At 39.5% G+C, this 21,999-nt stretch overlaps 1 protein-coding gene across 4 annotated transcripts in view; it reads left to right on the forward strand.

Moving 5' to 3' along the window:
* LOC116848008 (UNC93-like protein) overlaps positions 1-21,999 on the forward strand; it is a 96,457-nt gene that overhangs the window by 65,066 nt on the left and 9,392 nt on the right. For all 4 annotated transcript variants that reach the window (XM_032823672.1, XM_032823674.1, XM_032823673.1 and 1 more), the window contains 2 exons: positions 9,741-9,903; positions 19,249-19,516. In XM_032823672.1, coding sequence (XP_032679563.1) covers positions 9,741-9,903; positions 19,249-19,516 — 431 coding nt within the window. The remainder of the gene's footprint in view (positions 1-9,740; positions 9,904-19,248; positions 19,517-21,999) is intronic.

Raw genomic sequence — 21,999 nt, forward strand, 5'->3', positions numbered from 1 at the left:
GCGAATAGATTGATTCAATCACTGTGGAAGAATTAATGTCTGGATCCGACCATATCCCGATTTGTACATCGATGAAATAAGAGAATTCTGATCCTTTCGCGCATTTCACAAAGCTGCGAGAACATGACTCAGAAACAGCTGTTCCGCGTTTTGATACGAATCGTTTAATCAGGCTTTCGCTTGATATCAATTGTTGAAGTGTCAACGGTATATTTATTGTTAGTCATTGTTAGCGTTTCAAAATATTTTTATATATGACTAAGCGATTGCGACATATTGTTTACATTATATAAAGAATAATATGGCGATGAAAATCAACAGAAAGCTAATATAAACAGGAAGTTTTCTAGTTATAATTATGACTATATTGAAGCTTTATAATTCTTAATCGTCAGAGTGAGGGAACTTCCACCTTTCATTGCCTTCGTTTTACTTTCTGATATCACGGAAGTGACGAAGATCTTCGAGATTCCATACTCTCTCAGTTCTGGATTGTCACACGGAGAGAAACGTTTGGTTAGATTAACCAAATTTCTGGTGAGAAACATAAACGAATTAGGAATTCCAGCTGAGATTATTAGAATTTTGTTCAAGACACTCAACGAGGTGTCTGATAATCTCAACTGGAATTTTCTGATTCGTTTATATTTCATCGGGAATCTGGTTGATCCAACCAAGTTTCTTTCCGTGCATGGGATCGCAATCGCGAGACTCTCTACATTGTCTTGCCATGTTCGCTCCTTTTTGTCATTCTAATAATAAGTTCGGAACTCATAAGTGCGCTTAGGCGTCCTCAACTGACGGGAAAATTTACGACGGCCGCAGCCGCAATTCGCGAATTATTTTTTGCAAGGACATGCCTCTTCTGATTTACGTGTGCTCGTGGCGACTTGATAACGAGAAACCTAGTCGAACGAAAAGAAAAACGATGATAAAGCAGCGCCCGTGGTCTGCGTCATACATACAATGTGTTGCAAAAATGCATTTTGTGATCTTCTCGATCGCAGATTTCCTCCTTATCTTCGACATAACTTTCTTTCAGTTAAATGGCTTAACGAATAAGCATTGTTTATCTTTTGACTATTGATGCACAACAAATATCAAATCTTTAGAAAGTCATCGTTTGAATCAAATCCAACTGACATTATTCGGCAAAAATTTGGTTGTCTATTTGTTTTTTCTAATTTTTTTGTATCGATTTCAATTTCGTTGTCTGATTCTTTGACTTCGATTTGTTTTTTTATTACAATTCGCTGAAGTCTTTCTGAATTGCTGTAAATTTAATTTAATGCGCACAGTTAATCCGTTTAATTCAGGTTCCAATCTTTGCGGTTGAAAGAGAAACGTATGTCGTAGACGGGACACTCTATACACACACGCACTTTATCGCGAAGCGTTTGCGGCGAAGCGAGTGTATTTAGGACACGCGGCAGCACGTACGGAAGCAACAAGAGCTTTCCTCACGCCGCTTGTTCTCTCATTTACAATTTGCTACCAAACAGCAACTTCTCACTATCGCTTCGCGCGAAGTGCATATTTTCTTTGTTCAGAAACGCGTGTTAGAAATAGATCACGCGCGAACAATCAATCTTCCTGTCTTTTGTATTTTCTGATATAAAAGAAATAAATAAGAAATATATTCTAGGCGCTGCGCTTCAGAGAGCATTGGGACGAACATTTTACTGACATCTTAAAACGAAAATATCAATGATCACGTATTTTTATTGCTTTGGTTTTTAATATGCATATCTTTAATTGCAATATCTTTAAATGTGAAAGTTTTAAATATGAAATATGTCTTTAAATATGAAAGTTTAAATATGAATATTTAAATTTCCTTATTTGAAATGTAAATTTTTTTATTTAAAAAATATTTTTTTTCAGTATAAAAATATGTGCATTGGTATAAGTAAATATTGGTACCCACTGAATAAATACTTTTTATTTCTTAGATACTTCTTCTCTTAATATATATACATATCTTGAATATGTATTATAAAATATATTGTAATATGTATAATATATATTCTACATTGATACTTAAATATTTAAAGACTAAGGCCTAGTTGCGCCAACATTATTTTGGCTTTAAGCGAAACTTAAACATATATCTATCTTTATCTTTCTTTTTAAATAAATGAAGACAGACGTATATTTAAGTCTCACTTAAAATCAAGATAACGTTGGTGCAACCGGGCCTAAATGAATCAGAATGAGATGCGTGCAAACTGATACTTCCAACACGTTCAAATAATACACTCAACAAACGTTGAAATCAGCTCATTTCGCTCGTGAGTCGTACTGTTTGTGTCCGGTTACCCCGTACCGTTAAATAATTTCTAACCATCTCACGCGCCTTGATACGTCCCCGTATTTTTCCATTAACGATTCCTCGGGTGCAGCGAAGTCTAAATCAAAGTGTCTCTTTTTTTACGTTTCTCTCCGCGCATTGAAGTCTCGCGATCGCCAACGGGCTGCGCGTTGCGTAACCTCGCTCGCCGGCTGACGCATCATGGTACGGCGTGCCGCGCTTCATTCATGCGATCGCTTACGAAGATATACCCGCGGTTCGATAATCGTCCACGGTGAGACGTGGTAGCCGCGATCGCGGCACATAATACCGGTGCAGTTAGGAAAACTGACGTCTTCCCTCCTCGCCGCTTGCGCCGCGCATATCCCTTTCCGGTCGGCTTATATGCATGCAGCTAATTTACCTTCGGAGAGACTCATACATATACTCGGAGGCACGGGGCAAAGGTGCACTATACTACACATGTCGCGCGAACACTTGACTCACTTTCGATTTCCGGCATCACAGCCGTATACCGAACAGACTCTCGCGTGTCTGCTCGCTGTAGACGCGAGCTCCGCTTCTAATGCAAACGACGTGGATTAGCAATTAGTAGCATTACTCATCGAGAAACCTTGTCATATTAAATTAACGATATAATTAAAACGAGATTGGTTACAAAATTCTACGGTAAAAAAGAAACGATTCACTTGTCGTCTCCTCAGAGAGTTGAAGTCATTTGGAAGAAAAAGATTTGCCAGAAATGTTCGTGTTTTACAATGCAGTGTGACACACGATTGTATAAAAGATTATCGACACCGAAAAAATATAGTCACATCTTTAGCGGAATTTTTTTACGTGTGACCTCAAGAGGGTTCTTCTAAATCTAACAGAAAGATATTCTAACGTCCAAGAAAATAACTCATAATCATCGTAATCACATTCGTCGAGAGGATATTGTTCTTCTGCGCATAGAATTATTCTATTTTGCTTTTGGTTTTAGAAGAAACCTCTTGAGAGCAAATATAAGAGGATTCCGCTAAAGATGTGATTATATTTTTTTGCATAATATATCCTTGCGGTAAGAAACATCGACCAGAGGGGAACTTACGAAACGCAGACTCTTCTTTCCTCCACATGAAACACATTGGATGCTGACAGTTTCGAGAGAACAGTGAACCTGTTTGGCGAGTACGCTTGACCGTTTGTTAACTCACAGTAGCTAACGTGACCGTGTTGCAGCAGCTCGGTCGCTGCGACATCGTTAAGAAGAAGACAATCCTGACCTGCATAATGTTCGCGACGTTGTGGAGGCGCGCAAACCGCAAAATGAAGCCGCGGCGGTCGTAAACCATTGAAATCGACATGCTAAATATACAAGCGAAGTGCATTTCCTCCCGAACGTTACATTAGCCCCGTGACACGTGTTGCATATCGAATGGCAATAAATCGAGGGAGATGCTTCTTGCTATAACTCTTCCGGTACGCAATCTCGCACCTTCTTGCTTAATCTAAAAATTCGTTATCAGACAGATCGCGAATTTAAATAAATTATAAGCAGATACTGGAAAACAACGAGAAGATCTATTGCATCAAATTACGCGAACTAAGCGCACACGACATAAAGGATTTCAAATTTATAAATTCTCAACGACGGGAGGTTTAAGAATTTAATTGATAATGACGTACAAATATCATATTAATTATATTAAATATTTAATATAAATTTTATCAAATTTAATTTGCCTATAAATTGGAACACCCAACAAATTATGATTTTGTTTTCAGCAGAAATATTCTTACACATGACTTCAAGAGGATCCTACTCAAAGGAAGATATCTTAATAGCTAATAAATAAGCTTAATAGCAAAGAACTCTAGTTGCAAACTGTTATTTTCTGCAATCCCATATTATTCAGAAATCTACTCACTGAGAAAAAAATATTTAGAAATAGTAAATATTTATTTGGTGATTACACTAACAGCATATTTACTTGTATTAGAAGATATTTTTCAAATAAGAAAATATATTTTTTCTTAAAATCTTAAAGAAACCTAGTTTTTCATGAAAAATCAAGTATTTATTTAAATAAAAAAATTTAGATTTAAGTAAATATACTTTTAGTATTCATGCCAAATAAATATTTATTAATTTTTAGATATTTTTTCTCTCAGTATACTAAATACTATTCCAACGTTTTTCCTCTTGAATCCAGAGCGATATGTTCAAACGGAAGAGAACATATTTTTACATTCAGAGAAAAAATATCTAAGAAATAGTAAATATTTATTCTCCGCACGTTATTTGCGGAGTGCTGGAAGGGTTGAGTGCTTCGCGAGACTCGCGTTGTCGCTCTCTTTACTCCCACCGTCGTCAGTCATTGTAGCGACACTATCGTCCGTGATATCTGCATACTACGGGGAGCGTTACGTAAGAAACGAGCGTGTTAGATCCGTATACAGATTGCGGCCGGGACGCCTAGCGTTGCCGCTATCTTCCATTCGCGCTGCCTCCAAGGCTACGCCGTAACGGTTCGAGTCTGCTGTATGCTGCTTGGAAAGCGCCGCGGAAATATGGGCGCGTAGCTCTCCGCTTGAAAGAGGCGAAAGAGGAGCACTCGCGGCTACAGGGTCGACGTGATTGTTCGACCGGGTGCAAGAAATGGCGCGAGGTCGGGACAAAAAACGCGAAAAACAACGGAAATAACACGAGAACGTTCACTCGTAACCAAAGTAATTGGGATACTGCGACCAAGCTCGTGGAAGAATTCATCGAAACAAAATGAGATGCTCGTTATCGATACCAATTATCTTTGAATTATATCAAGAGCTTGAAAAAGATATAAAGAAAGCAAGGCTTGCAAAAGTTTATCAGGTAGTTAATTATTTCGTTGCATTTAAAAACATATTCTGATTCTTAACGAAATCTTTTGAATCCTAAAGGATTTTAAATCCTAGTAGGTTTTGAGGTCCTAATCCTCAAGAGAGGATTCTTCTGAAATCAAGGAGAAAATATTCTAAATATATTCTTAAAGTTGAGAAATTTCGTCTTTCATCTACAAGTCTTATTCTTAATTGCGAAATTTCTCCTATATAAAATTTTTATTGTAAAGCTTTCTGTATAAGACGAGATTATACAATTTCGAAGGATTAATAATTTTTACGAATAAAATGAGCAATATCGACTCGATAATTTTTAAAACATTTAGAACTTCCTATTTTCCTTTTAATATCCAAAACACTTTCTACGAGAATTTAAGAGAGAACGAAACTTTTTGCTCCAACCTAGTACTTGACTGCAAATTCAAGTGTGTTATTTTTACACGAATAAGCGTGTAAGTTTGGTTCTTTTTACACGTTTTTTGCGATTTTAAATTATATTATTCAACGCATTTAAGAAACGTATAAATGTGTTAAATAATATGACTTGAAACGATAAGAAACATGTGAGAAGAGATTCAGTCAAAATAACACACTTGGACTTGCAGTATGTTGACACTACATCGCAAAGCGCTCTTTCCAATTTTTCCTCAAGGAGGAACATTTGTTTTGAATTCACCGAGGAGAATTAGCACCGAAAACTGTCGCGACAAATGTGCAATAGTCGACTCCTCGCTGATGAGACACGTAAACCGTCCAACTGAGGAGCATCGCGGAAGAGTCCTTGTTTTCACGCAGACGTTGGGGATCGCGATTAACGGTCCGCAATTGATAGCTCGCGCTACATTGGCGTTAACGATCGATCGGATACATTTCTTCGCGTCCTCGAACGGGTCGCAGAGAGCAGCGAGACTGGCTGGTACCCAGCGCGGAGCCTGTTGAGTCAGCGGTTCTTGAATTATGTATCTGGATTAGCGTGCGCGCTGCAAATTCAAGTTATTTCGGCTGAGTCTCCTTTCACGTTTCTTAGAGAGTTTGTAAGAGAGTAAATCATGTCATTCGACACGTTTAAACGTATTAAATTATAATTTACACGTCTCTTAAACGTTTCAAGTGATTTAAAGAAATACGTGTGAAAGGAGCTTCAGCCGAATTACACGCTGATGTATTAGGAAAAATCCCTCGGTTATCAGAATAAGGCGCGTTTGCTGTTTGATGGTCGTTAGGGATCGAACAGTCATCGTTGCAAATCATTTCTTATCATTTATCATTTTGAAGAACATACATTACCTGAGATTACATGTGTTCTATTTAGGTCAAGTTAGTTATATCTCCAATACAGAAATGTTTCTCAGAGTAGTAAATTGAAAGTAACAAATCATTTGTTACTTTCCACTACAGAGTCATTTGCTGACCCATCTCGAAAAACTATTTGTTGCGGTTATTTCGTTAAATTAGCAAAACTCTCTTTCTCAGTGTGCGTTTAACATAAGCACACATGGATTTGTAGTGCAACGATTTGCGAGTTCGTGAGTGGGCGCGCTTTTCGTAAAAGGGCGACGCATGCTAACTGGCTTGATTCTTTCGTTCTTGCGTTATTGGTGATCAATCGATGTAGAGAGAACGATGTAGGCGATTTTCAACGCGACGCCGAGTTGCGTAAATCCAGGAGTCGCCAAGTGAATCGACAGTATAGGAGACAAAATAATCGCGAATTATACGCGCATGACGCGCGCGACTGGCGGGAAAATATTTTGTGTATTACATGCCAAGCGAAGTAATTAAATAACAAAGTAACGATCCTTGTAGTAATTTATACTACAAGGATCAGTATAGTCCAGCATTATAAAAGAGACACTATGAAATGAAATATAATTTTAACGTAATTTTTGCTGCAATTCCCTCCGTGGATTACATTTCCTCCGTGCACGGGATTCCATTAGAGCATTCGCGCGTGCGAAGTACATAATTTAATCGTCATGTCGTACTCATCGTCGTGTCCAAACGATCATGTCGTTCGGAAGGCGCCACTTGGCACGAACGCCACGGTGATTTCTCCTTATTTCGACAGACATTCGCCGGAACGGCTTCATGGCGCCATGAGGGAATCAGCGTGCGAAAGGAACAAGAGAAATAACAAATAATAATCGGCGTCTACAGCAATAATCCGCCGCCGCCGCCGACCAAGCAAATCGGGCGATCGTCCTGTCACTTGTCATGACGACGATACGCTCTCCGTGACCGTTCATCAAGTTGTCAACGTCGCCGTGGTCGCGATTAGTGACGAGCCGCGATTCGAAAGCGATATGGAGCAATCTTCTTGATCCGGCGAGGGTACACGCCGAAAATAGCCGGCCGCCGCCGTCCCGACAGCTCCTTCCGCCTAAAGGAGAGACGCATAGACTTGTTTTTGCGCAAGTGTCGATTCGCAACCGCGCTCCCCGCGGCTCTCGTGACGGTGGCCGTGGCTTCGGCTGGGCCCAGAAATCCAGCAAACGTGTTCTCAGGAATGCCGTCGCTCAGGGTGGAGAACATTTGCCGTGCGGTGTCGGCCGCGCCGTGTGTGCTAAAACGTTTTCGCGACGCGTCGGAAGATTTATTTCGCGAATTTGCCAACACGGCGATCGCGCGAGACACCGGACGTTGTCGCTGCATCTCTCCGGAGGGCCCCACGCCGGGCCCTCAGGGCGGATTACATCCACCTGGTTCGTCGGCTAAATTTAGCGACGGGATCTCGTCGCGCCAGTGACTCTCATTCCCGCGACAGTTATTTTAATCCTGCGACGAAAAATGAGTCTTTAAGATCCACCAATATTCAACTCCGAGGCATTTTTTTTTTTCGAACTCTGATCTTTCGCGGCGAATTATTCCCAAAATAAGTCGCCGCTCTGTGCGTTTTAAATTGTTTATCCGTTGTTTGAATTTTGTCAGGAACTCTTATTACTATGGCGTGTAGAAATGGGGAAAATATTGCAGTAACAATTACAAAATTTTTGTGATCTTGGGACATACACAAAATTATGACCGAAATTAATATGTTTATTTAAAAAGTTTGTGTAGGTTTGTACGTTTGACTTTTTATTACAAAATTGTTATAATTGAGTGTTTTTTATATCAGGTAGATCTTCAAATTTCTATAATATAATTTATAGTATAAACTCAATATCGTTCAGCCTTGGAGAAAAAAGTAGAAAAAGAAATATAATTTTACTTTTTATTTTTTATTACAATATTTTATTACAATTTTATTACAATATAAACTCTAGTTGCTACAAGCATTATTAAATTATGTAGACTTTTTATTGATACTCTCTTTTTCTCTTCAAATTATTTAAATAGAGGATTATTTAAGAGAGGAACATAAGCCAGTTGCGAATTTTTCCTCTCAATTCTTTAAATTGATGAACAATAATCATTTGAATTTTAACAAATGTCTATTACGAAATTATAAAGGTAATAATTAACCCTCTATTTGCTACAAGGATTATTTAAAATTACGTTTTTTTTCTTCTTTTTTCAGATTTATTTAAATAGAAAGAGACAAATCAGTCGCGTGAAATTTGCTCTCAATTCGTCAAAATGAGGAAAATGATTCGCGTTACTGCGTCAGTTGATTCATAATTAATATGAATCGTGATCTCTATTAGTACGATGTACCTTCGTCTAATCGCGGCCCGAAACGATGAATGAACCCGGCTTGCGTGGACACACCGTTCAATAGCAATGTATAGCCACGGTGGAAGTTTGCTAATTGCGCAACTCGCTTCCGCGTGGCTCGCGTTGCACGGACGCTGAATAAGTACGTGGACGTACAATCGCGATGATAATTAATCGCGATCGTCATTAATCCCCATCCGCGCGCTCTTCCTCTTTGCGAATAGCGGCGCAAAAGTCTGCCGGAAAATCATACGTTCTAAACGGCAGTCGGTCATCATTGTCCATTCGCGTTTCCCGCTCTTTTGTTCGTATAATTTTCGACTTGCGCCGCGTTACGTATACCGCACAAAATTATGATTATCGTGAGGCATAACCGCGCGGATCATTGTAGCCATTTATCTCGAGGGTATTATATGTGGTCTCATAAATCTCCAATACAGCTTCGGCTATATAAAATTCCGCTGTGTGTAAATCAAATTAATGCTGTACCTCCGTTTCAATAAGCTTCCACAGAACTGGGCTAACATTATTATTTTTGCGATAAACGACCGATAGCAGAACGTAAAAGGATAATAAACCGATATCTATATCTATATCAGAGGAAAATTGACTAAATTACCAAGGTTGCGTGCAGGACTTAGCGGAAAAGCGAGTGAATGAGAACTCCTCTATTATTGCTAAAACGTATTGTTAGATGAAACGTTTTGCCGACGTAATTCCTCCTCCTTCCCGGAATTAGATCAATTACTTTGCATGCTCCTTTCGTTCCCGAGCGACGATTTCAAGCGTGGCTCACATTGTTTCCGATAGATAAACCCATAGTTCGATATGACATAAAGCCATATATGAATTACATGGTTGACTTCTCAACGAGAACAAACCAATGCTAACAGAATTCTCAATTGTTTCTTAGGTACGGCGAGAAGCAACGACGCTCGGACAGTCAAGAGCTGAGCGGCATCCAACTGCTCTCTGCTACGGCTTACCAGCTGAAGAAACCCTACCAGCAACTGTTGATACCTATCACGGTATGGATCGGCATGGAACAGGCTTTCATCGGTGCCGACTTTACGCAGGTGAGTTGTCAAGACGTACAAATCTTTCCTAAGCTTTCCTAGGTTTATTTTGTGATTTTTAACGATAATATCTCTAAAAGAGATCGTTACTGTTGCGCAACTTTATTTTATGGGTTATTAACTAAAATCATCCAACATCATCGCCTGTGTTGTTATAAAGTATCAAGGGCATGAAATCAGAGGGAGGCGATGGGATGGCCTTTATGTAGCTTATATCAGAAATTTTAGAAAAGCTCATCATCAATGTATAGAGCTTTTAAACAGACACATAATAATCTTAGAAAAGTAATTTTAATAATTAATAATGAATAATTACTTCAATAATTACTTTAATAATTAATAATTACTTTAATAATTAATAAGTAATTTTAGAAAAGCTCACCATCAATGTATAGAGCTTTTAAACAGGCACAGTAATCTTATAATTCTGCACGGTCCGGGATTACAAAAATTCTCCAATTTTTCCAATATCTTCTCCATGCGGAGGAAAGTGAGCTTCCTCAGCAACAACGCTTCTTTAACGGAGAAGATCGCAAATTCCGCTGTGCTGTTTTTCAACTGCTAATGCGCGCTAGAGTACAACTGGTTTATCGCGAATAGACAGATTCTTTCGGATCTACGGCACTTTCTAATGTTGGCTGCGAGATCGGCCGCCGTCACACAAATCGGTCACTCCCTTTCGCGCACATTGTGTGCCGCAGTCGCCTGCTAAAACAATGGCATTCCAGTTTTGCAACCTACACGGCCGCCGCGCTCGCTTCGCGTGTGTCGACCTTTCGTTGTGAGTCCGCCGGCCGCTCCGCGTCTTCTCCGCGACGCGGTTGTGATAAGGAAACGGCCGTCCTTGACGATGCGTACCAGGATCCGACATTGACGAAGCGCCATGACGTCAGCTCAATCTGCCTGCGTAATTAACCGAACCCGGGCCGTCATCGCGGTGGAAAGGAGAAGAAAAAAGAAACATCAGAGAAATAATAAGCCGAGGGACGAGAGGAAGGGAAAAAAGCGGAGTTCCGTATTCTCTTGCTCGTTTATAGGCGCTCTTTTCTTATTCCCCCGCCTCGCGCCGTCCGGCCTGCATTTACGGCGTTACAAACCGCGCGAAGATTTATCGACGCCGCTCCACAATAGCGCGAACTAGCCGCGGCATGTAGCGCACGTTAATTATTTGTCGTGACGAACGACGGTCTTCGGTAAAAAAGCTTCAGTCCAGGAAAATATTTCATATCGGTTACGTGTTGATACAAAAGTAGCGGCCTGCTCGGCAACCGGGAGAAGATACTATTCGATTTGAAGCGGGATTCTATGAGACGACTGGATTAGCGATTCAAACGCATCTCGAACAGAGCTCATACAATGAATTCGTGATGTACAGATATTTTGCAGTAAAATACTTACTTCTTTTGCCTTATTGGCCAAACTCAGTGAGATATAAAATGAAGTGGTAAAGTGGTAAATTGAATAATTTTCGGTTGAGAAAATATTGTGTGGCAAGAATTATGTTAAGATTATATTTCCTTTTAATTTGTTTTCCATACAGCTGGACTATACTGAAATTGTAACATAAATTGCTATAGAAATAGTAAATTCAATGATCCAGCTGATATACGATATAAAAAACATTCAAGTTATCGCAGTAATTTTATAGTAAAAAGGCAAAGGTGTACGTAACATTTTCAACCAAATTATTTCGATGATAATTCTGCATGGTCTACGATTGCAGAAATGTTCTAGTGATTTTTACAATATTTTCTTCCCGTAGAAGAAACGATCCTTCTCACGATCGACATCTCCGGATCGAGAATCCGCGGCTAACCTACTCCCGAGTAAACCCGAGGCTACGAAGAGGCCGGTAATGGAAACCTTTCGTCGGTCGTCAAGCTTCATCCAATCAGTCTCTACGTGAATTTTCTCTTTTTGCGTGCCTCAACTGGCGCCAGAGACTACCGATCCGGTTGAATCGCCGTGAGTCGAGTCCGGCGCTCGTCTTCGTCCTACTCGTCGACGATAGTGGGAGTCTGATCGACGATGGTGGGGTCTGATGGACACTTTTCTTTTCCTTGGCGCGGAAGCGACCAGCGAGATCGCAAACGCGAAGCTGACGACGTGGTGCAGATCGTCCGATCCGATCGCCTCGAGATAGCAATCTGCCACTCCGGTTCTAGCTTCCACATGGATTATTGTCGGCTTCCGTTCGACAAATCTCGCGTATTCTCGCGAAGATTTTCATTTCCTTGTACCAGCACGACGTTATGAATTATTTATCGTATCCGACTATTTCCTGCGAAAGTCTCTTTGTATCATTCGGTGCGCGATTCGTTAATAGAAACTTTTACCGATTCGCGTGCAAGATTAACAACTGACTCGCAGACATCCGCTGCATTATGGAAAAAGAAATATCTGAGAAATGAAAAATATTTATTCGCTGACTACACTAATCACACATTTGCTTACACTAATATAAAATATTTTTCAAACAAGAGAATATATATTTTCTTAAAACTTTAGCTTTTCACAAAAACAATTGTTGGTTTTATTTAAATAAAAAAATTTAAGTGAATGTGTTATCACACACCCACCAAATATATTGAGAGACAAAGAAATGGTTGATCCAACTAAAGATTTATTTTTGACGTCAACCACGTTTTTCGATTGTTCTAACACGAAAATAATGCTACTAACAAGCGTATAAAGTTATTACTACTAACTTTATAATAGAATTACATAAAAAAGATAGTTTTCTTGACTATAATTTATAATAATAATTTCTTTATATGATTGTAGCTACCAGACATTTTTCTTGGTGTAAATAATTTTTACTTTTCAGATATCTTTTTCTCTCAATGTAGATGTTCAGCTTGTGATTTCCACGAAACAGATTGATTTATTAACGTATGCGATATCTATTGTCTTCCGTGGGAACATCGTTACGCGCACATCCGAGCGTTTGACCCTTTCTTAACGTCCAGCTTTTCTCGTATCGTTCACAAAGCGAAAAGTAACGTTAACACGATAAAGTCAGTTTCATTCGCCATTTCCGCGAGTCCGTTCTTCGATTTCTCGCACGCTCAAACCTCGGGCAACGACGAGACGCGACGAAAGACCGACCTGGATCACCTGGACGCGCGCCAGATGTAGAACGCCGGGTACTCGATGCGTGACGACCACGCGAGGACGCGCGGTCGTCCTCCGGAAGCACGTGTTAACGATTACAGATACGAGAGATGCGGGAATCACGGCTACGTTAGCTCTTTCGCGACGACTTCATTGAAAAATGATTTATGCGCGGTTTATCGTCGCACTGTCTCCGCTATACAGGCTGATTCAGAATGAATGTAACAAACTTTGACAAATTGCTCGAGAGGTTATTCTGTATAAAAAGTATCATACGAACATAGATCCCATTTTCGATACTTGCGTAATTACAGAAGTTTTCAAATGTTGCTGCTGTCATGATAAAATCACATGCTTGATAGCAAGTGACCTCAGAGAAATCAAAATAAATTATGTACAGTGTTGAAACAAACACTCATGAACAATTGCATCAAAGAATTATTGATGCATGAAGTGAACTTTGTGTGAATAATGTATTGTATCCTGTATACGATTTCTTGATTCTTCTCAGTGCCATACGTGCATTCAAGCTCACACACTTTGGAAACATACTTGATAAAATTGGACTATAAATAAATGATGTATTTGTCTATTCTTTTGTTTAGATTTGGATTTTCTTGTCACTTCCTATCAAAAACATGTTTTTATATTATGATAACACTAGAATTTTAGAACTTCTGTAACTGTAAGGTAAAGTATGTTTCAATGATTGATCTAACAAGATCAGTTTTACATTTTTATTGATATATTCAATGCTACATGAAATAATATTGCAAATTGGCATAAAAAAATATTTTTTAACAAAATTTTCAAGGCTCCCTCTCTCTCTTTTAGAAATATTAAATACAAATATATTACTGATGTTCCGATCATTGGGATAATGTTCAATTACTGGGACACTTGTGTCCTTACATAAGTGTTGAGAATAAGACATGATACACACACATTTTTTACTCAGAATAACTTCCCAAATAATCTGTCAAAGTTTGTCATGTTCGTTCTGCATCACTCTGTACACGTGCCAATTGAGATCCGAATATTTATGGACAAACGTGTTCCAAAAACGTCATTACCGGGAGATATATGTCCGGCGGATTTAAAGTCTGAAAAGAAAGTGAAAAGAATGGCTCATGCACGAATCCTTCCTTTTGGTGTATCAAATTACAGGAGAGGAAGGACAATCAAGCGTATCATATAATAATTACGTGGAGTAGATTTAGAAAGTAAATATGCATTAGTTAGAGAGATACTCGCGCTGCGGATGTGATGAGAAAAACAAAAGCGTGTACGGTAAAGAGACGCTTAAAAACGCTTTAAAGCAGACGCTTTCGTTCGACAATGTGTGCGCATGTCGTTTGCGTTGTGTGTGTGTTTCCGACACGCGGACAAGAATGCCATTAAACAAGGAGATATTTGAAAGCAGGATGTAACGCGATACCTGTTCACGCGTAGCAGTGGACGCAATTAAAAGCCACTCGTCGTCGGGCGTAAGAAACAGCGACGGTAATCACTGACCGTGCGCGAATTATTTCGCGCGATTGGAAAGATGGATGGATTTGCGTAATTTACATGCTGTCTACCTGGCAATTGACCCGCCCAACGATATCCCGTATCCTTATGTTTTCTCGGACATGTACGGTATCGCGATTTTGCGCAAAAACAAGCCTCGCAGCGGCAACAAGTCGCGATTTTTTACCGTACGATCGAGCTACGATGAGCTTTTAACGGATCAGCCTTCATTTCTTCGTCTTTGAACACCACATACTGGGGTTTCAGCTTCGGAATTTTTGATGAAGCGATCACACCCATTTATAACCGAGATATTGGGTATTCTCTATACGTTAGGACATAGTCTTCTTATGAAGGAGAAGAAGAAGAACTGCTCACGGGAAATCAAACCAAAAAATATTCTCTAAAGTACAAGCAGTATATTCTTTACTGAAATGCTATACTTATAACTGATAGTTCAGCTATAAGTTATAGCACTGCAATCGTCTCGCTGATAGGATCATTGACGATCTATGTGGAAGCCGCGTAAGCTGGGCTCCACGTAAGAGGCTGGAATTAATCGAGGAAGGTCGCGCTTCGGGTGAACCCCCTCGTTATTGAGCGACCCTGTATTACGGCAAAAAGAGCCTCGCCCGCGATCGCGACTTGTTCGAAACTGGTTCGCCGACAGGTCGTACACGGCGTCTTCGACTTGTGGAGCAACGTCGGTAATTGGGCAATTAAACGCGGACGGGGAGAGAAAACGAGATGAAAGAGAGAGAGAGAGAGAGAGAGGAGGGAGGAGAGAAAGAGAGAAAGAGAGAAAGAAAGAAAAGGAGGTTGTAGTGGTTGCAGTCTGCGCTGAGTCAGCTGGCGCTGGAGCTTGTTATAAATAGCACCACGAACTTATTCTCGCGCCGATCCGGCGATACCGCTTCCATACCTGGAATCTCGTGCGTACCAGTATTTCCTTCACACGTGCATCGCGTGCGTGCACGCATACGCGTGCACGTGTCGTGGCTGCGGCTCGAGCCGATCTCGTAAATGCCTCGGGACACGTAAGCCCATTCAAACGGCTGAATGTTGTTCCGTGGAGGAAATATTAAGGATCGCAATGACGATGTGACGTCCAACTAAACACATCCAACGTATACACGGCGAAATATTGTAGTAACAATTACGTTAAAATTATATCACTTTTTACATTATGTTTTGTAACATTGGACTACATTGAAATTGTAGTACCCGAGAAACATTTGTAACTCTCAAAGGGTTGATTTTTCTTGATCTATGTTTACCAAACATTTTTAAATATAATGAATGCTATCTATCCTGTAAATCTTGAACTCTTCTTTTAACACTCTGTATATTACTATAGAAATAGTAAATTTCATCATCTATCCTGATATACGATACGATAAACATTCAAATAATTAAAATAATTTTGTGTATACTGAGAGAAATAATATCTAAGAAATAAAAATTATTTTTTTTATTTAGTAGATACAATACTTACACTAATATATGTATAAAACATTTCTCAAATAAGAAAAGATTCTTGAAATCTTAGCTTTTCAAGAAAGTTGTTTATTTTATTTAAATAAAAGAAAATTTGAATCTAATTATGTTATTAGAACTCTCTGAATAAATATTTTGTTATTTTTTATTTTATAAAAAGGAGGAGGATCCCTAAGGTCAGTTTTTGGCACCCAAAAATTTAAATTTATCCAAAAATATCAGAAACGTTATATTTTTGTAAGATCTATTGAAATAAAGTGATTTTATTCTAAACGGACATATTTTAGTGCCTTTATGCTATAATTCTAATTAATCCCATTTTTATCACCAACGCTCTAATGTCACCTACATATCATCTCCTTACATTTGTGTATGTACGTGTGTATGTGCGTGCGCGCGTGTGTGTGTGTGTGTGTACACGCGCGCTCGATACTGCAAATATAAGGAGATGATATGTAAGTGACATAAGAGCATTGGTGGTTAATTATAGTATAAATGGAATTAATTAGAATTATAGTATAAACAGGCACCAAAATATGTCCGTTTAGACTAAAATCACTTTATTTCAATAGATCTTACAAAAATATAACGTTTCTGATATTTTTTTGTTTAATTTCAGAGGGTGCCAAAAACCGGCCTTAGGGACTATCCTCGTTTCCTATGCTTGTAAATTCGTCAAATTGTAACAAACACTACAATAGATCAATATATATGCTAAGATATATGCTAAGATTTAAAAATTCACGTAGTGCTTGCGTAACTTTTTGAATTGCACTCCGTATATAGGCGCATATAATCACATTTTTGTAATTTGCCAAGCATCTTTTCGCATTAGAAATATACTAGAAGTGACTCAGAAGTAACGCTTGCTCGCCGATTCATTAATCGTAAAATTTATCGGCTTACGTCGTTATAGAGAGAGTAGCGCCCATTCGTTATCCGCCGTATTGATTGAGATGTCTTCGAGGATTCACTCGTTGAACTGGCTTAATGCTGTAGTTGCTCGCCTTGAGCCACGGGATGATATAATATGACATGCACAATGCATACACACATAGAAAAGGTAGACACTCGATTGCATATGTAATGCCGAGGAACTATTCCACTATTAATTTGCATGGTAACAATAAGTTGCTGAATGCAAATGAGTTTTCCTCTCATATTGCATAAGTGTTATAAAGTGCACGGAAAGAACGGTTGGCCCACGCGTTAATCTGGTTGAGCCAGCCGATATTAAATCACAATCAGACTTCTGTGTGAGCCAGCCACGTCATCTTTTGTATTTTCGCCGATCAGCATAAAAGTGCCCATCACTCATAAATACTCGTAACACTTAGTCTCATTACAATCAAATGTATGTTGTTTCTCTTTCCTTCTTTGACTGTACGATCTTACGAAGATCTTTACAAAGAAAACGTTGGCTGCACACCTGTGAAATATTGAATTTTCCGCTAATTTGCGCACGACACAAAAAGATCAAAGCGGATGTGGTGCACTATTATGAGTGAATCACTCGACATCTAGGCGTCTGTTCGGGATTATACAATCCGCGCGTTACAAGCGAAGAGAATCGTGAAGGTACGTCACTTTGAGCTAACAATATGCCCAGCACGTTGCCAAAAATAGCACACTGTATTCGATTAAGCGTGGCGTCGGGTCGTAACTTGGTCGCGTTGAACGTCCTTTGAAGAAATTTTTATGCGCGATCGTCGTAAAAATTCCAGCTTGAAATTACGGAGGGAATCCGGAATTTAATTAGGCACTTACGGGTTAACGATCGAGCTGGGCGATCGCGCGATAAGCGTTTAATGCATGTTCCACATTTCAGTCTTTATAAATAGTTTTGATGCCCGTTGCCAATTTCGTTTTTTTTTTTTATAAAAACAGGAATGACGTCCGAGGCTAGATATCCGGATGTAGAAGAAGAAACGTTGTCCTTGTAATGCGCTCGATTATTCAAGGATGTTTGTGCCTGCGGTCCCGCAGGCTCAAAATGATGGGCCCGCGGGATTTGCTTTATACATGACGCATTTAGATGAAGATAAAAACGCTATTATAGAATTCATCGGCTGAAAGAGTTTCCGCTCGCCCTCGGTTTGTCGTCGCATTCTGTGCCGCGCGTTGATTAATTGAATTATAATTACCCCGATGCACACCAGAAGGAGGTCTGACATCAGCTCCGCGTGACAAGATTCATTCGGTATGCATAGAGAAGAAAAGATTTCTGTACCTAATAGTATATCATAATTCAGACTAGGTAGGTTTGTCTCGGAGATCCGTGATTAGCACACCTGCGAAAGCCATCCATGTATGCTGAAAAAATTATTGTTGTATTGTATTGTTGCAACTAAAATATTCTTACATCGGTTGGCATTACCGCGTTTTTGTCTAGTAAATATGTTGTTCAGAAAACAAAACACACAGCGGCAATTAAACTTTTTGCTGGCAATAATCAAGACTTGATTTTAATCCCGTTTTAACCAAATTATGGTCCGGCCTACCAAATTTTTTTTCGACCCCAAAATTCTCTTTTCAGTGTATACGTGAAAGCAACACAAACGTATAACAGTTTAATTACATCTTGCCGAATTCACTGTGCGAATCTTAGATGGTAACATTATTATGATATAAATATTTTTATATTTATATACGGAAGAAAAGAAGTTTGAATGAATTAAAATTTAGGTGAAATATGAACGAAATTTTGGTTGGAGTCAGCAAAAATTAATCTATCAATTTGTCACATAATGAAATGAAAATTTTATGCAATTTGTTATCTCTTTTAAACGTTACGTTCACAATTAATACCCAAAACGGTAGCTGTTTCATAATTTAATTACTCGTTGTTGTATATTTCAATATAATTTGCATCGTTCTACATAATTTACATTGTCTACATTGTGAAAAATGAGCGTATACATATCGTACAGAGAATACGCGAACAATCCACATAGTAATCTTGAAATCTACACGACGTAACCTTGATACAAAACATAATAGAAAATATCCTGTAAAGCATTAGTCAAATATAAAAAGATCGTATATTTGGCTATATGTAGCGTCGATAACGAGCAGCATTGTGTGCCAATTATCGATCTAATTTATCGTCTCTACCTCTCTTTATATGGTATAAAAAGATTCGGGATGCCGTCGCGTACGTGTTGTTTCCGGCGAACTAAAAATAAAGCAAATACTAAATCGAATCCTTTTGTGTTTGCCTTCCAGGCGTACATCTCCTGCGCCCTGGGTGTCCACAGGGTCGGCTACGTCATGATCTGCTTCGGGGTGGTCAACGCAGGCTGCTCCTTGCTGTTCGGCTCGTTAATGAAATTCGTCGGCCGACAGCCGCTGATGGCGTTGGGTGCCATCGTTCACGCCTCCCTCGTGGTCGTCCTTCTCATGTGGAAGCCTCACCCTGACAATCCCTACATTTTTTATTCCGTTTCCGGACTGTGGGGTGTAGGTGATGCCGTGTGGCAGACGCAGGTTAACGGTGAGTGTTTGTTGTATGTAACGTGCGTGCGAAGTCGTCACAATCGAAATGTCGTAAAATAAAATCAAGTAAAGAGATCGCGCGAACGATAAAAGGACTTATCGCGCGAAAAATAGGAATTTATTGCCTGCGCATTATTTTCTAAATCTTTTAGAGTGAAATTTCACCCGAAAAGTAAAGTGATCATCAAGTCACTCGCATTTGAGTGACTTTTCACTCATATCAAGGGAATTCTCCACTTTGAATCAGCGAGTGAATATTTTCAGTTAAAATTGAAAAGTGAATCTGCTGTACTTCATTGTTTACTTTGCTATTACAAATCAGTTTTTTTTTTATTTTTTAACTGTACTATTATTCCAGTATTAAAACTCAGAGAAAAGTATGTTCTAAAAGAGAAAGGATCATTTTGCGATGTTGTACCTACTATTCCTTTCAAGATAAATACTAAAAAAAATAGCACATGAGCAACATACCCCTGAGGCCATATAGACCCGGCTTCCCCTACGTGATGCGGATTCGGACAGTTTCACAAAATCATCATTATTCTCGACCTGCCAATTTCCCACCATCAGCTGCCAAAGCGGTTGAGCGCTGCGCGCGCGCAAAACATAACGAAGCGCGAACATAATCGCGACTCGCGTGCCATTATTCGTACAATCGAACGTAACGAACCAAGTGATATATCGTCGTGTCACGGCGGAGCTAAAAAATCCATCGATATTCCGCGCTGAATTGAAGCTGTTCATTAACACAAGGAGAAGTAGCGAGGGAACGTCTTAGACTCACGAGTCTCTATTCATTACGCTTCCCTCTTGTCGTCTCGAAAAACGAATCCATGAATTTTGAGTGACTACGGCACTATCGGTGCCTCCGAGACGTGCGGCTGAATTTGTTTGTCCGCAGTGAACGCGGAAATTGATACGTCGACCGGGTGTACTTAACGGCCATCTCGACAGCTATTACGTCGAGGAACATCCGTCGGGAAACGCCTCGCTTGTCATTTGTCTCGAGAACGAAGAAGAACTTTTCAATACTGAATCGCGGTCACTGACCGAAGACCACAAAAAAAAAGCATCTCGTCACCGAGTTCGCGGCAACCATTAAGTCATCGGCTTGATATACCTGGAAGCGTATGCTTCGTTCTGAACGATCGTTCGTTATGTAAACATCAATCCATTCAAGATTTTTGGAGCAAACGTTGTTCACAAAGAAAAATAGAAGTCTCGTTAAATTGTAAAAAAATACTGAATCAATGTTGTTAATTTTACTTGGGAATATTATTAATTTTTCAAGATTGGATAATTTCTTTTCTATTTTATTTTACGGACACGAACTTTTTGCATCAAACTAACAGAATTAATTTCACGAGATGTGATTCTTTTTAACGCGATTATTTCTAAATGTAGAAAGTTTTATGGTACATCATCGTCTTCTTTTTCGTGCCCTTGATGAGAGAACACCCGCCTCGTCACAACACGCGAAATCACGCGAATATACTGTGAATATAAGCAAAAGAAGACGATTCTGGCCTTCGCGCTTGTCTTGGATCTTACCCGAAAATTCGTAGATAATGCCTCTCTCTTCACAAATATAAAAAGAAAAAGGAACACTACTCAGGACCATTTTTTCCGCCAGCCTTTCGTGCTCAAGGACACGGGATTCGCGATTGTGTATCTCGCGCTGGTTATACTCATCTCGCAATTAGCTGCGAGGAAGAAGCCACGTTAAGTATTACAAATGACGACGTTCACTTTTTAGGCTCTCTACCATTGTAATGAGAGAGGGGGAGAGAGATAATCGCGGTCACTTTTTTCTGAGGTAATAATAAAAACAAAGAGCGAGCGAGCGAGCGGCGTACTACACGTCGATGAGAATTCGAATCGATTTTGCGCTTGTTCGCGGCCGCGGAAATTCACACGAGTAACAAACGGCGCGAATGACACACGGCAATTTCGTGTTGCTCGCGCGCAACAGGTTTCTCCCGTTGTAATTAGAGCTTCTGCACAATTACACTGCCGGAAAGCGAGTCTCGGGCGGTTGTTTTTGTGCCCCAGTGCGCGAGGACTTCTGGTGAGATTAATCGCCGCGGCGAGATTAATCTGTCGAGTCGCGCGAGATTTTGCAGAAATCGATATGTAAATCCGCCGTACGGCGTGTTCAACCGTGTACAATGCGTAGACGGTCACGATGTATTCTATTTATTTAAAGGGAAAATACGAGTATATGTTTGAACTTCTCACATGCGTAATTAAGTGATATTCGCGTATTTAAACAAAATTTGTAACTATTTCTGCACGGAAATGACGTTACACTAAGGGAAACCGGGACTATTTAGGATAAGTTGGCAAAATCGATTATTCCTACTAACAGATTTCAAAATCAAACAAGCAAAGATATCAAAGTCATCTTTGACATGTTGAAGAATCTTGTTTGCTTAATTTTGGAAAATACTAGAAATAATCGGTTTTACCAATTTACCCCGC

Source organism: Odontomachus brunneus, unplaced genomic scaffold, assembly GCF_010583005.1.
Source record: "Odontomachus brunneus isolate Ranch 3 - 2012 unplaced genomic scaffold, Obru_v1 Obru_scaffold_087, whole genome shotgun sequence".
Classification (NCBI taxonomy): domain Eukaryota; kingdom Metazoa; phylum Arthropoda; class Insecta; order Hymenoptera; family Formicidae; genus Odontomachus; species Odontomachus brunneus.